Below are 15219 nucleotides of genomic sequence, written 5' to 3' on the forward strand. Positions count from 1 at the left end.
TGTGTGTGTGTGTGTGTGTGTGTATATATATATATATATATATACACACACACATATATCCTGTATGTACTTATACATGCAGTAAAGCTCATGGAAGGAAGAAGGGAGAGGTCCTTGGAAGCGAGCCAAAGGCCTTGCGTGCAGAAAGCAGCAAGGGCGACCTCTTAGGCCACTGCAAGGCAGCGTGCCAGCCCCGACGTTCGCTCGCCGCGCAGCTCTTGCAATGGCCGCAGCCCAGCCTCGCCGAACCCTGGGACCCCTCCCCGAGCCGCGCGTTGCTTCCAGCGCGCCAAAGGCGCACACAAAAGAAAACACAGCGCGGCGGCATCAGCGGGAGGAGGAGGAATCGGGAAGGTTTCGATGGGCGCCTCGCTCAGCCACTGGCGGCTGCTTTTCTCTCCGCTCGCGGCCAATCGGCTTTGGGAGGAGGGGAGTCCCGGCCTCTCCTCCCGCTGAGCTTGGAGAGCGCGCGCGCGCAAGGGCGACTGGCCGGGCGGAGGCGGGGCGTCTGCCAGGGGGCCCCATGCGCCGTGTCATGGAGGCTCAGTGTGCGAGCGGCCATTGAAGGGAAAGGAGCTGCGTGTTTCGCAGGAGGAGGAGGGATCGGGGGTGGGGGGGCTCTGGGCTGGGAGAGGAGCCGCGGCAGCAGCCTTAGCACCTGGGAGTTCCCAACTTTCATTTGCACCGGCTCCTTTGGGTTGATTTAGAGGAGGACGGGGCTCCTTCCTTTTTTATACATTGCCACCCCGTTTTGGGGGGTCCCTTCCTTTGGGTAATATTTTTTTGTTTTGCGCTCCTCCCTCCACTTTTTTTGTTTTTTTGGAGAGGGGCTTTTCCGAAGCAGGGCCGGCGCGCAAAGGCGGGAGGGCGATGGAGATGAAGAAGCGCATCAACCTGGAGATGAGGAACCGGGCGCCCGAGAAGGTGAGAACAAACTCCAAAATGAAAATTAAAAAAAATATCCCTTAACCCTCCCCCCCCCCACGGAATATCCCAAGCGGCTCTCCGCCTCCCCTTAATCCCTTTCTCTCTTTAAATGGTGGGTTTCCCTCCTCCACGCTGCCTTCTTGGCGAGGCGAAATCTCCATTGCGCTAAAAGTGCGCGATGATGGGCGCATTTGGAGAGGGCGCGTTGGACTCGATCGCGCTTATTTTTTTTCGCCATGCTGGACTTCCTCTCCCGTTCTGCAAAAGGACAACTTGGGCTAATTTATCTCCTTTTTGTGGGGGGGGGGGGCTGCGTATCCGATCCAATGCAAAGTCTCCCCCAAAGGCGAGGTTTTATTTTTCAAACGATGGCATCTGCTTGCTTTCGTGCTGGCGCTGGTTCCTTTCCACCCTCCCGGCGCTGCGCCTGGAAACCAGACCCCCATCTCCGCCCGGTTTGTCTGTCTCTCTCTGCCCCTCTAAAACGGGGGTTTGCGTGGCGAGCTTAAGTAAATTTGCCAACCGTGATTGAAAGAGGACATGGGGGGGTTAACTCTTCCGCTCCTGGCGCCGCCTTCTCCCCATGATGGGCGCAAAAGAAAAAGAAATAGAAATCTGGGTCATGCTTCGGTGCCATCTCTCCCCGCCCCAAAAGCGGTTAATTAAATATATATCTATGTACGTAACCGCCAAGCTAGGAGAGCGTGAATTTCCCCCCCCCCCCCGGCAACGCGTAAGAAAAGAAAGTATTTCCGAATTAAAAGTTTTCCTCCCTCGCTTTCTTTGCATTAGTTAACTGCTCTTCCGTCAAATCTAGGTCACGCGTCCCCTTTCGCCGACGGTGGGGAAAAGGATCGGGCTTTGGCTGGGTTGTGGCTTTTTTTGCAAAACAAAACTAGGGAGGGCCCCTTTGTTCTGTAACACCCCGAGGAAATATTAAGGAGAGCCCTTCTGGGAACCCCCCCTTTAAACTTTTTTTTTTAAAAAATTCTGTTGTTAGAAGGGGGCATTTATTTATGCGAGTTTAACTTGGCTGCGTAGATTGCTTGCTTGATAAACAAGTCGCTGGGCTTACGCCGAATCCATCTTAGTCCAACTACGCAGATGCTTTTGGGCTTTCCTGTAGCCTTGCACAAAAAAGCGATGGGGGAGGATTTTAATTTTTTTTTTTTAATGCTACCCGCGCCCTTTTTAAACGAGGCATTTTTGACGCACTAAGAACTGAAGCCTCGTCTTTATTTTTAATTATTCGTGTCTTGCCCAACCCTTTCCTCGGGTGCCGTTCTGCCCTGCTCTCGGAAAGAGAGCACATGGCTGGCGTCATATGCCCCCCCCCCCGCTCGCTTCCCTGTGCAAGCTCGCTCCCCTAATGGTTCCAGAAGATAAGGCGATTGCGTTGTGGCTGAGTCCCTTTTGCTCCGCGCTGGGGGTGGGTGGGTGGGGATGAGACAAAAGCGCCCGCCTTCTTCCCTCCGCCCTCTCTAAAAGCTAAGGTTCATGGCAGGAGTTCGCAGAGAACAGCCTTGCCAGAGAGGGAGGGAGAGAGAGGCTGGTAACTTCCTCCGCCCCATAATGTCTCTTCCGTGGAAGTGCTGGTGTCAAAAGAGTATTACAGGTAACGCGGCATGGCCTGGTTTGCTCCAAGCTCACTCGCAGCCACAGAGAAAGCAGCAAAGAGAACGGGATGTGGTGGCTGCCCCAAGCCATAAATGTACCCAAACTGGTTGCAAATATTTCCCCTTTTGTGCCTTCCGGTTCATAATGGATAGGGGCAGTCCTGGGTGTTACAGCCCCCCAAAAGGCTTGGCACAGAAGTCTCGGGTGTTTTCTTTGCACCCCGCCTTTGCTTGGATATGGGGCTGGGGGAAACCTCCTGGGTACAGAGGCTGGGGCTGGGGGAACTTGTTTTTTAAATTTTCTCCCAGCTGCTTCTCACAAAATGTGTGTGGACTTTCTGAAGGGTTGCAGCGTTTGGGGCTTTTCAGTTTAGAGAAGAGGCAAGTAAGAGGTGACATGGTGGAATTGTATAGAATTATGCATAATGTTGAGGAAGTGGATAGGGAAAAGTTTTTCTCCCTATCATGTGGATACCCTGTGAAGGTTCGGGACAGATAAAAGCATGCACGTTTTGTGAACTGCCCTGAGATCTTGCGATGAAGGGCTGTGCATATATCTAATAAATAATAAAGTAACAAGGACGTAGTTAAACTGTGGAACTCACTCCCACAGGAGGCAGTAATGGCCACCAGCACGGATGGCTTCAAATGAGGATTGGCAAGTTTTTGGAGAAGGATCAGGCTATGGGTGGCTATTAGCCATGCACAATCGGAGGCGGGGATGCTTCTCGAAGCCGCAGGAGGTGGGGGGAAGTGTTGCTTTTGTGCTTGATTCCCGCTTGCGGGCTTCCCACAGACATCCAGTTGGCCATTGTGAGAACAGACTAGATGGGCAACTGGCCTGATGCAGCAGGCTCTTATGTTCTTATGAAATATGTCAAATTCAGTTGTTGTGAACAAAGATCACAATTTGCTTTCTGCTGGGGCTGGGGCAGCGGTGGCCTGGCTAAACTTCAGTTTATAATTCCACTGCCATGTGTTGTTTCAAAGAGCAGAGTCAACCCCCTTGTGGCCTTTTCCAATTCCCTGCTGCTCAACTCACGACTCTCTGGCTCCAGCAGATGTTCCTGCATTTAGGTCAGGACAAACACTTGCTCTGTCTCGCCCCTTTTGCAGTTGATTGGCAGGAGGGAAAGTCTTCCTTCCCTTCCTCCCTGCTCCTTGCAGGTTAAGCCTTGAAGAGCTAACAGCTCCTGTGGCATTTAGTAATGCAAAGCAACTCTGCATTGTTGAGAGTACTGTACTGTAAAGACAAAAAGTAACCCAGGTGTTGTTTTAAACTTGACTAAATTGTGCATTTCTGGTTTCTTGAAGAGCGGTGGGTGGGAATGAATCAAGCTTGTTCCAAAAATGTTGTTGTCTCTTTTCAGTACAGTGGAACCACGGCTTGCGAACGTGATCCGTACGGGAGGCACGTTCGCAACCCGCAGCGCCGCGTCTGCCCACGTGCGTGATGTGATTCGGCGCTTCTGCACATGCGCAAGCGCCAAAACCCAGAAGTAACCCGTTCCGGTACTTCCAGGTTTTGGCGCGTCTGTAACCCAAAAATGCGCAACCTGCAGCGATCGCAACCTGATTCAGCACTCGTTGCATGTACTTTGGCTAAATTTTATCCTTGAGTGGACCCACTGAAATTAATGAACTTGAGTCTTCATGGAGGAGAGGGTTGTTGATGGCTGCAAGTCATGATGGCTATGCTTTGCCTCCAGTCAGGCAGAAATGTTTCTGAATACCAGGAGGAGAGAGCACTCTTGTGCTCGGGTCCTGTTCGTGGGTTCGCATTTGGGGTATCTGGGTGAGTGGGATGCTGGACTAGGATGTGCCATAGGCCTGATCCAGAAGGCTCTTCTTTTGTTCTTAATTTCAACAGGTCTGTGAGTAAAAGTTAGTTGAGCAACACCCATAATATCTGTTCGAATGTGACAGGCAGCATAGGTCTTTCTTCAGCTTGAAGTTGACTTGTGTCCTGTTTTTGTAGGTGGCTGAGCTGGTTCTGGACAATTGCCGGTCTAGCAATGGTGAAATCGAAGGTCTGAATGACACATTTAAAGAGCTAGAGTTTCTCAGTATGGCCAACGTGGAGCTGTCATCACTCGCCAAGCTCCCCACTTTGACTAAGCTTCGAAAGGTGAGTATTGACCAGAATGCAACAATGAGTTAGTTCTGTTTGGCCAGTGGGTTGCAAGCACATAGGATTAGCTCCCTAAATCCTTGGGTATATTTAGCCCATTCCTGTTGAGCTCAGTTAGCGACACTGCTTGCATAGAAGGAGTGCGGGTCCTGTCGGCTCGTCTATGAATTTAGGTCTCTCCAGGCCTGCTCTTGACGCTATCCTAGCCTCCTTGAGCATAGTGCTGCTGGCTGCGGCTGGTGGGAGTTGTGGTCGAGGACATTTTGAGGACACTGTGTTGCTCTCAATTGCATGTCTATATTTTTGGGTGTTTTTCCAGGCAATATCCTTTTTTAAACATGTTTGCACATGACTTTTTATTTTTCATTTATTTCATAAAAATTGTATACCGCTTGACAGTGAAAAAAAATATTGCAGCGGTTTACAGAAATTATCAATAGAAAAAAATAACAATAATTTAATACTTTTGAAAAGTTAAGAACGATAGACTAAGAACAGATTGAAACTCACAGCAAAAGCAACTGCCTGATAGCAATGGGAAGAGAGTTCCAAGGTTTAAAGGGATTAAATTTACCTTCATTGTTTCTTATATTCGTGTACATTCAAAAACAGCCCTGTGGAGGTGGGTTAAGCGGAGGAGGAACAACCTGTCCACTCCAGCAAGCTTCATGGCTGAGCAGAGATTGTTACAGTTAAGCTTGCAGGGAAATGATTGTATACTTGTAGGTTAGGTGCAAACTTGGATAATGATGTGAGGAAGATTATTAGAACTGGTATTCTTGTCTGGCTCTGAAGAAGTCAAAATGCATCTAAAAAAAGGTTTGTTTAGATTCCTAGAGCTGCATGGTTTTACTAAAATACGGACATGGGAAAAGTTGGAAAACATCTGCCTAATCATATGATACTTTTCTGCATCGTAGCTGGAACTGAGCGATAATCTAATTTCCGGAGGCCTGGAAGTCCTGGCAGAGAGATGTCCGAATCTCACATACCTAAATCTGAGTGGTAATAAAATCAAAGATCTCAGCACCGTGGAAGCCCTTGTAAGTATAAAGCGGCATTTATACAAAGTAGTCCCGATTTCATATTTACTTAGAAATCAGTGTTGCCGTGTCCACTGGAGCATACTCAAAACTGGCAGCTTTGCGTAGGATTGCAGTGTTTAGAAGCCTGGAATAATTTCAGCCCAGCATTGCTGGACAGGGTAACTAGATGGCATGACTGCATAATAGGTGTTGGTAAATGTTTCTCTGCTTGTAACCAGGTATATAAAGGCACAAATCTCATAAGCTGAGTTTAAAGCACAATGCTAAAGCAAGTCGGCATAATTTATAAAGGACAGTCTAGATGTCTTTAGAGGTTCGTATTCTGGACAGGAGACGGACAGATCAGCTTTAAGAAGGGTAGCTGCGACTATTTTGCATGTTGTTGCGCAGTTTGCATGGAGTGGTTAAATCAGTTTTGCCTCCATCAAACTGGAGCCTGGAACTTGTAACTCCACCTTCGTAGTAGAGCTCTTTTGCCAACAACTGTTTCCCTACATGAATAAATTATTAAGAGCACTGAAGGAATGTATTGACTGCCTCTCCCTATGTAAACCCACCAGCACCCTGCAATCATCCTCTGAGGTCCTTCTTCATGTGGACCCTCCACGGTGGGTCCAGAGGGTGGCAACATGAGAACGGGCCTTTTCTGTGGTGGCTCCCCATTTGAGGAATGCTCTCCCCAGGAAGGCTCTCCAGGCACATTTGTTGCATACCTTTAGATGCCAAGCAAAAACATTCCGCTTCTCCCAGACCTTTAGCTAAGTAATCAATCTATGGCCTTTAAGCTGTGTAGGGGGTTTAATTGTTTTTGTTCGTTACTATGGTATGTATTTTTGTGTTTTCATATTGCAAACTGCCCTGTGATCCTCTTACGAAGGGCGGCGTAGAAATTTAATAAATAATGATGGTAAATGTTGTAGAAGTGTTCAAAACAGAGTCATCTACCCAGAATTATGACTTAAATATATAGGGAAGTCTTTATATCTCTATTATTATCTTCCCTACTGGGTTGTGGAAACCACTATTCTGATAAATGCTTTTTAGAGAGTAGAGGGCACTGGGGATGAGTTTATAGGTCCAAGGGGGCAGTGGCCAATTTTTTGGAGGAAACCACCGTTCTAGCTCAGTGGTAGGGTTACAGTTAGAAAATTCACTGATGTTTGCCTGCTTATGTTTGTAAGTCATGTTAGTTTGTGGAGTTGTGGGGTGTGTGTATATAAAATAAAGAACAATCCAACCCATGCTTGCTTGGAAGTAAGTTAATTAGGGCTAATTCCTAGATTGCAGATGTAATGTTACAGACTGGGCTACCAACATTTGTGCAGAGTTGGCAGGCCTAATAATGAAGCATCTAAAGGTGTTGTTAAAAGGTGTTTTCTGTTGACGTAGAAATCTAATGTGCCGTTCTGTTCTTTTCAGCAAAATCTTAAGAATTTGAAGAGTCTTGATTTGTTTAACTGTGAGATCACAAACCTGGAGGATTACAGAGAAAGCGTGTTTGACTTGCTCCAGCAAATTACGTATCTAGATGGGTTTGATCAGGAGGATAACGAGGCCCCCGACTCAGAAGATGAAGAGGATGAAGGTAACTCTTTGTAAACATGTCTGGTGATTAGTTATTATACCCTTTCTAGGTTGGATATCAAGTCACAGGCTTGGAGCAAATGGCATGTCAATTGTGTGGTTTAACATTCACTGTTCACACTATACTTTTTATATATGTGCCAAAAAGACTTACAGTGCACAGCAAAACGTAAATGTCACGTAAAGAATACATTTTGATGTTTTTTTAAAAAAATGTTTGCTATGTATAACATTGTATGAGCCACTCGTATATTCGGTTTTGTTCCTAGAATCGCTGTTCTAACGTCTGGAAAAGAGCTAACATTTGATTGGATGTTGAACTGATCTACACATTCCCAAAAAATTGTACGTGTTATAGTCCTCCTGGGAATGCAGGTGGAGAATCACGTTTTGAAATGTTGCCCCCCCCCAAAAAAAAACCACACACACATAGGGATGAAGGCTAAACGAAAATCCTCCTTGACACGATAGCACAGGTGGGGACGTTCTTGAGCATCCAAGCCTGCAAACTACTGCGATGCATTCAGAAGTAGTCATGTCCCAGGAGGACTGTACCATGTGCTTGTTTTTTGAGTCTGTGGGTTTGAACCTGTAAATTCTGTGTCAGAAGTTGGAAGCACGTGCCGTGTGCATCTCATTAGCGTTAGCTTTCCTTCAGATGGGGATGAAGATGAGGATGAAGAAGATGAGGACAAAGCTGGTCCCCCAGGAGAATATGAAGAGAATGATGAGGAAGACGACGATGGCTCAGACTTGGGGGAGGGTGAAGGTGAAGACGAGGAGGATGAGGAAGAAGTGGGCCTCTCGTACTTAATGAAAGAAGAGATTCAGGTAAGTTTTATGCTCTTCCTCCCTCCCCTCTCAAGTTCCAAACATTCAACCTAGATATTGGTGCATGCTGTGCAAAAAAGAGTATATTTTGTCCACGCCATGCTCCCATAGACAGCACAGAAATCATGGAAATTGTATAAATGTGCCGGCATATATATTCTTGAAGCAAAAGCCGTGGTTTGAGATCTTGGACTCTAGCCTATTTTGCGAGAGAATGCTGCTGATGGGACTGTTCAAAATAAATCAACCAAGCTGCGAATGACAGAAGACTAAAAGTAATGATGCTAGGATTAGACCAAGGAACCTTAGGAAACAGGTAAAGATTCATCAGAGGAAGATGGGAATAAGTGCATAATCCCATGGCTGAGAAATTATCGTTATAAAACTCAGGGACTGTTGTTTTGCATGAAAAATGTACCCACATCTTAAAATGCACTTTATAGATCCCGAAAGAACCAGAGTTTTCTTTATTGGGGGCTCAGCGCCACAAATGGTGCAGACGTGTGAAGGGAATATGAATCCTAGTGGGAAATGAAATGGCTGAGGACAAGTTAGTGAGAAGTCCCAGGAGTACAAACTGAGAACAAGATAAGCAAATGAGCAGTGAAACACGAAGTCAAGATACTTGACTTGGTTCTGGCTATATGTTGCTGAGGTGCATGTCAAGGCAGGTCGAAGACACTGGCTATATTCTCCCTGCACACCAGAGAAATCCTGCAATTCAGTAGCAAACAGTTTGGCCATTGCATATTATTTTTGTAATCGGCTTCTCCAAATTGTAAAAATTTAAGAACATAAGATGAGCTGGCTGGATCAGGCCAATGGCCTATCTAGTCTCTTCTGTTGTGAAGACAGATGCAAAGAATTCATTCAGCTTCTACACAGATTCCTTGTCCTCCTTTCACTCCCTTGTCAGCCAAGGGTCCAACCACCTCCCTAGAGGGTTTCCTGCTACTAATATATTTAAAAAACTTATTATTGGTAGTTTTAATGTTTTTAGCAATGTTTTCCTTTTTTTATCATCCCTTACTGTCTGCTTGCCCTTTTTTTTTTTTTTTTTTTTGCCAAAGTTTGTGTTCCTTTTTATTCTCTACATTTGGACAAGACTTTGGTTTTTTGAAGGACACCTTCTTGCCTCTAAAAGCTTCTTTGACTGCTTGATGCCAGCATCTTGGCCCTTGTGGTACCTTTCATGACCTGTGATATACACCTCAACTGAGTTTCTAATAGTGTGTTCTTAAACAACTCCCAAGCATTTTGGAATGAGTTGACCCTCTTGACTTAGCTGTTTTTGACTTTTGCCTTAGTTGAGCACAGAGAAATTTGGCTTTGCTTTTTATAGAATGGAACAGTCTGGGAATGCTATGTCTTGCAGCCTTATTAGAGTACGATTAGGAGTATTGGTTTCACTTTGTAAATCATACTGAACTTCTGAGACCATCAACTTCTTTCCCTCTTAAGGATGAAGAAGATGATGATGATTACGTAGAGGAGAAGGAGAATGAAGAAGAAGGTAAGTTTCATATTCAACTGAATGTGAATAAAGTTGCATTTGAATTCTTAAAACATCTGAAACTTTCTAATTTGGATCCAAAAGGTTCCTTTCCTCAGGCTTGAAAGAGCTACATTCCATTAGAGGAAGGGGATATCTGAACCCAACATAAGTTGAATTTATACTTGGTTGATGTAAATCAGAGGAGGGGAGCCTGTGGCCCTTCAGAAGTTGTGAGGTTGCAACTCCCATCATCATCATCCCAGGCCATTGGCTATGCTAGCTGATGGGAGCTGAGAACATCTGAAGGACCATAGGTTTGCCATCTCTGCCTTAAATAGCTGATAATTTTTTTGCAACCTATATTTAGGTTTTATAAAGTTGCTACAGCTGGACTATATTTTTCTAAGAGGTTGTAAGTTGGTGCAATCAAATGGAAGTGTTAAATTAGTGTTTTCCTTTCTGTAACATCCAGCTTTCATTCCATAATTTTTCCACAACAGAAGGGGATTTCTGGGAGAGATTTTTCTGTGGTCCACTAGAAATAGCCTCCTTTTATTACTGAAGTGCTTATCTTCCCGTACAGCAAAAGACAAGAGCTGAAATAGACTTCAATACATGACTCATTAGCCACATAAGACGTTGCCCTGAAGACTTCATAGATTCTCCCATTGTCTGTCCAGATGATGCTGGAAAAACAGGGGTTGTGGGGTTGTTTCGTACCTGACAGGTCACCATACAGCCAGTGTCCTGCTTTTGAGGTTGTTTAGTTTTGTCTTGGGGTGTATCTACACTATAAACCAAGGCACCCAGGTTATCAGCTCACAAAATTTGGGGAATTGATTTGGGTGAAGGTTTCTAGTGAAGACTTCTCAGCAGTCCTTAACCTCTGTTTCATGGACTGTTGTGGGGGGGAGAGACTAACAATACCGTAATTGATTCATTGCCTTTAGGGAAACATCTGATCTGTATTTTTTTATATACTTAAAATAGAAGGAGGTAATATGCCAGTTGCTCTGATACATTGAACAGTTGATGGCTCAGACTACGCATAATTTCTTCTTTCTGTTCAGCCAATTTCATGTCGAGGTATTTGTTTTGTGTTTGATAAACTAGGTGTAAGTGTCCAGAAGAGGTAGAAATGAGGCAGTGTGTGTGTGACATGCTGTAGTGTGCTTAAAGGTAAAGGGACCCCTGACCGTTAGGTCCAGTCGTGAAAGACTCTGGGGTTGCTCATCTCGCTTTACTGGCCGAGGGAGCCGGCGTTTGTCCGCAGACAGTTTTTCTGGGTCATGTGGCCAGCATCACTAAGTCGCTTCTGGCAAACCAGAGCAGCACATGGAAACACGTTTACCTTCCCGTTGGAGCTTTACCTATTTATCTACTTGCACTTGCACTCTGATGTGCTTTCAAACTGCTAGGCTGGCAGGAGCTGGGACCGAGCAACAGGAGCTCACCCCGTCGCGGGAATCAGCAAGCCCTAGGCTCTTTGGTTTAGACCACAGCACCACCCGCGTCCCTGTAGTGTGCTTAGCCTTAGCTTTAACATCAGTGAACATTCTCCTTTCCTTTTTGCAGCGGAAGGCGTCAGAGGGGAGAAGAGAAAACGTGCAGCAGAAGATGAGGGAGACGATGACGACGATTAAGTTGTAGGGGAAAAAAATAGGACCAGATGCATTTTTTGTTGCAGGATACACAATAGCGATATGCAGACTTGTATGTCTCCATGTATCCTAGGTATCCCTACAGAAGATATTAATGTGTTAACTTTTTATAGGAAGTGTGTTTTTACTATTTTTGCCCTTTTTATCATTCCAACTAAGACATAATAGCCCACTCTGGATCATGTGCAGAGAGAACACTGTTTCATCCCTTTTTAATCACTGAACCAGTTGTCTCCCCCCCCCTCCACCTCCCCTAGAAACATTTTTCTCCAGATTCCCCCCCTATTTTTATGTGAGCATGCTGTTAGTTCTAGTAACAGTTAAAGCAAAACATTTAACTAATTTAATCCAGACTTTTAAAGATTGTACACTGAATTAAGATCCACTGCAGTGCGATAATCCAGCTTTTCCTTAGAGAGGCTTATATATGAGGTGAACCAAAGGCTGCATGAAGTCAAGAATTTGGATAATAGCAATTGGTTTATTTTAAAAGGGCATCTGAAGAATGCACAAACAGGTGAAGTCTTTGCTCTTCTGCTTTCTCATACACTTTATACACACACACACACCTTTCCATTTTTTTAAAAAAAATATCTATGTAACTATGGAAAGCATGGGATCAGCTCTCTTGAGTCAAACCTTTTCCATAAGAATGTAAGAAGAGACCTACAGAATCAGGCCCTAGGCCCATCCTTTACTCGCTGTTGAGAAAAGACTCCCACAGGAGGCAGTGATGGCCACCAACCCGGATGGCTTTCAAAGAGCGTTAGACAAATTCACAGAAGATATAAAGCTCTGTCCTACCTCCACTGTTGGGGACAGAATGCCTCTGTATGCCAGCTGTTGGGAATCACAAATGGGGAGAATGCTGTTCTGCTTGTGGGCTTCCCGTAGGCATTTGGTTCTCCACTGAACTGGACTTGGCTTTGGCCCGATTGAGCAGAGCTCTTTGGAAAAGGCGAGACCCAAAACGCTTAAGAGAGAAAACAAAACCAACATTTCATTAACACCCACACCAGTAACCTGGAAATGCTTACTTAAAAGTTCTTTCAAGTTTGCTGTTTCCTTTGTGTTATCTTTCTGATCATTATAAGATGGAAACAGGATTCATATTTCTGGTGCAAATTCTAGACGCCTCCCCCCTCCCTTTGTTTTTGTTTTTAAACCCTGAAGCTTTTCAGGCTTTCATTAAAATATATACATAGGAGAGGCACATTTCTTTATATGTCACCTTTCAAGGGAACAGTTGGCAGGTAGACTAAGCCATGTGGCGAGGCCTAGAGCACAACATTTGGGGTGGGGAGGGTGGGCAAGCAGCTTACTTCTGGGAAAGGGTCACTGAAATGCCTTGCTGTTTCCCTGCCCTCGGTGAAGCTTGCAGTGAGGTTGGCTGTTGTCAAAAGGTGTCCTGAAAAGGGCTGTGGTGGATCAACCTTGCAATTGTCTGCATGCTAACCTTAAGCTGATGACAGGCCTGCAGTTGCTTCCCTTAGAAGTGCAGGTCATGCTGTGGGAAAACATTTGGGCAAGAATCCTTCAGAAATTTGTTCAGCAAAGCAAAGACAATGAGCCTTGGGCTGGCAACAAAACTGGTTTTTATGGATCTTCTTTGCAGATTGCTTTTTAACAACAAAAAACAGCAAACGGCATACTGGGCTCTTGAGAACTCCTGCTGTTCTTACTTAAACGATAGACTAACTTGGATTGTTAAATATTTTACCCAAATAGTAACACACAGCTGTATTCCAGAGATACTATTTTTTTATTATCTGTCCTGCTTAGGAGAAGCTGTCGCTAATGTGGTTTTAGATAAAAAGGGGTATTTTTACATAGATGGATGGGAGTTGCCCCTCCCCTTACTACAGTTGCCTGTGAATATAAATAACACATTAGACACACGTTCTGACATGTTTAGTATGTGACATTGGACTCTTAAGTTTTGATGACACTGCATTTGAGAAGCTCTGCGAAACAGTATTTCTCTCCCCCGCCCCCCAGAAATATTCACAGCTAACTCTAAAGAGGCATTTGAACAGAAGGAAATGCAAAAGGGCATTTTAATAGGAAGACTTGGATTTTTAAAAAATGACTTAGCTGAAAGGACTTGGTAAAGCTTTATTCCAATCCTGTTACATTTGTGTATGAATGAATCTTAGAAACTTAAAAAGCGTATACTGTTGTCCTGCTGGTTCTGTGTTTAAAAACAGTTACTTTGTATTCATTCAGATTCCCCCTCACCTTTCCATATACCCTTTTGTTTTTAATTTAGTTAGGCTCGGCAAATAATAAAACCCTTCCATTACAAAGAGAGTATTTAAATGTTGGGTCTGGCTTGTACTAATCCATTGCACATGTAAGGTTTTCTGGCTATAGTACTATCTGAGCTGTGGTTGACACCACAGAACAACTGAGCAGCCATCTTAACCCAATTCATCTCAATGGGAGTAGATTTCCTTATGCAGGAAATCTGTCTTCTGCTCCAGTTTCATATTTTAAAATTAGTGGTTGAGGGATCTCTCAAGTGTGCATCAAACTCCTGCACTGGTTCAAAAACATGAATGGCCGAATCAGTGATTTTTAGAAGATCCCCCCCCCCCAAGTTACCTTCAATGAATGACTACTACTAGTCTGTATTTGACCATTTAAAAGGCTGAAAGGTGGTTTTGTGTGTTATTTTTTTTACATAGGAGTAAAATGAAACCAAGCGCACCAGCATGGTTATACATAGTATGTATTTCAATAGTTTTACATCTTCTCTAAGGATCTTTTATGTAGTAAACGTAACAACCAGCTAACTACATTGCCACAGTTTTGAGTTGTCAGCTTTAGTGTGTGAGCAAAATAGAACTTTTTCTTCTTTTTAAAACAGGGGTGGGGGGTGAGTATTACAGAGCCTCTGGATAACTTTTTTTTTTTTTTGGCTTGGTGGGTTCTTTAATGAAAATACGTAAGGGTGGGTTTTATATTTTGTAGCAATTTTGTCCTATTTGGATGCTCTTTATATGGCAGTATGTATATAGTGTGTTCGATTCCTTTTCAAATTCTAAAGAGAGAGAAAAAAGACACAAACTTGGAGGTAATTGGTTTTTGTGCAACTGTGTTTTGGGAGGGGGAGAAAAAGCCATGACAGTGTTAAATAAATACCTACAGCACACTTCTGATGGATTTTAGTTGTAACAGAATGTGAGTGTTCCTCCTGCCCTCCTCCCCCCCCCCCCCGTGTGATGTAAATTTTAAATTAAAGATTTTCAATCTGAAAATGTGAGGATTTGTTATTGGGGGGGTAGTCTGAACTTCTTGGAAGTAAAATTACTGTTTTGAAAACTTGGAAGGGAGGTGTGTATCAATCCTTATTTGAGAACTTTCTTATACACCCCAGAGGGCCAAGATCTGTTGGGGTTTACCATAGTTACTTAGCCCGCAAACCCCTATAAAAGTATTGTGATGCTGTCTAGTCCAATCCCTGGTATCTCCAGGTAATAATAATAATAATTTTTATTTATACCCCGCCCTCCCCAGCCAAGGCCGGGCTCGGGGCGGCTAACAAGCAATAATAAAAACAAGTTGAATGAATACAACTTAAAAACAAAATTAAAATACAACATTAAAATATTGAAACATTAAAATATTAAAATGTAGGAGAAAGGAAAAGAATAATAATAATAATAATTTATTATTTATACCCCGCCCATCTGCCTGAGTTTCCCCAGAATCAAATTGGCTCCAAGCCAAAGGCCAGGCGGAAGAACTCTGTCTTACAGGCCCTGCGGAAAGAAATCAGATCCTGCAGGCCCCTGATCTCATGAGGCAGAGCGTTCCACCAGGCTGGAGCCAGAGTTGAAAAGGCCCTGGCTCTGGCTGAAGCTAATCTAACTTCCTTAGGGCCCGGGACCTCTAGGGTGCTGCTGTTTATGGACCTTGAGGCTCT

General features: G+C 44.4%; 1 protein-coding gene across 2 annotated transcripts; it reads left to right on the top strand.

Moving 5' to 3' along the window:
- Nucleotides 1–595: 595 nt before the first annotated feature.
- ANP32E (acidic nuclear phosphoprotein 32 family member E) lies at nt 596–14551 on the top strand. Of its 2 annotated transcripts, none has more exons than XM_080984855.1 (7): nt 596–924; nt 4522–4671; nt 5595–5717; nt 7140–7305; nt 7963–8135; nt 9597–9648; nt 11206–14551. In XM_080984855.1, exons 1-7 carry the CDS (start codon nt 871–873, stop codon nt 11271–11273), a joined length of 786 nt encoding a protein of 261 aa, XP_080840981.1. In that variant the 5' UTR covers nt 596–870; the 3' UTR covers nt 11274–14551. The 2 variants fall into 2 exon arrangements, with proteins under 2 accessions (XP_080840981.1, XP_080840982.1); XM_080984856.1 differs by lacking the exon at nt 596–924 and adding an exon at nt 2521–2542.
- The last annotated feature ends 668 nt before the right edge of the window (nt 14552–15219 follow it).

This window comes from Podarcis pityusensis (genome assembly GCF_964106645.2).
Source record: "Podarcis pityusensis genome assembly, chromosome: 16".
Classification (NCBI taxonomy): Eukaryota; Metazoa; Chordata; class Lepidosauria; order Squamata; family Lacertidae; genus Podarcis; species Podarcis pityusensis.

Excerpts from the sequence above, each read along its gene's own strand:
- ANP32E (XM_080984855.1), top strand. The coding sequence starts at position 871 with ATGGAGATGAAGAAGCGCATCAACCTGGAGATGAGGAACCGGGCGCCC. Across the intron at positions 4,672-5,594 it reads CTTTGACTAAGCTTCGAAAG|CTGGAACTGAGCGATAATCT; the intron begins GTGAGTATTGAC and ends TCTGCATCGTAG. Across the intron at positions 8,136-9,596 it reads TAATGAAAGAAGAGATTCAG|GATGAAGAAGATGATGATGA; the intron begins GTAAGTTTTATG and ends TTCCCTCTTAAG.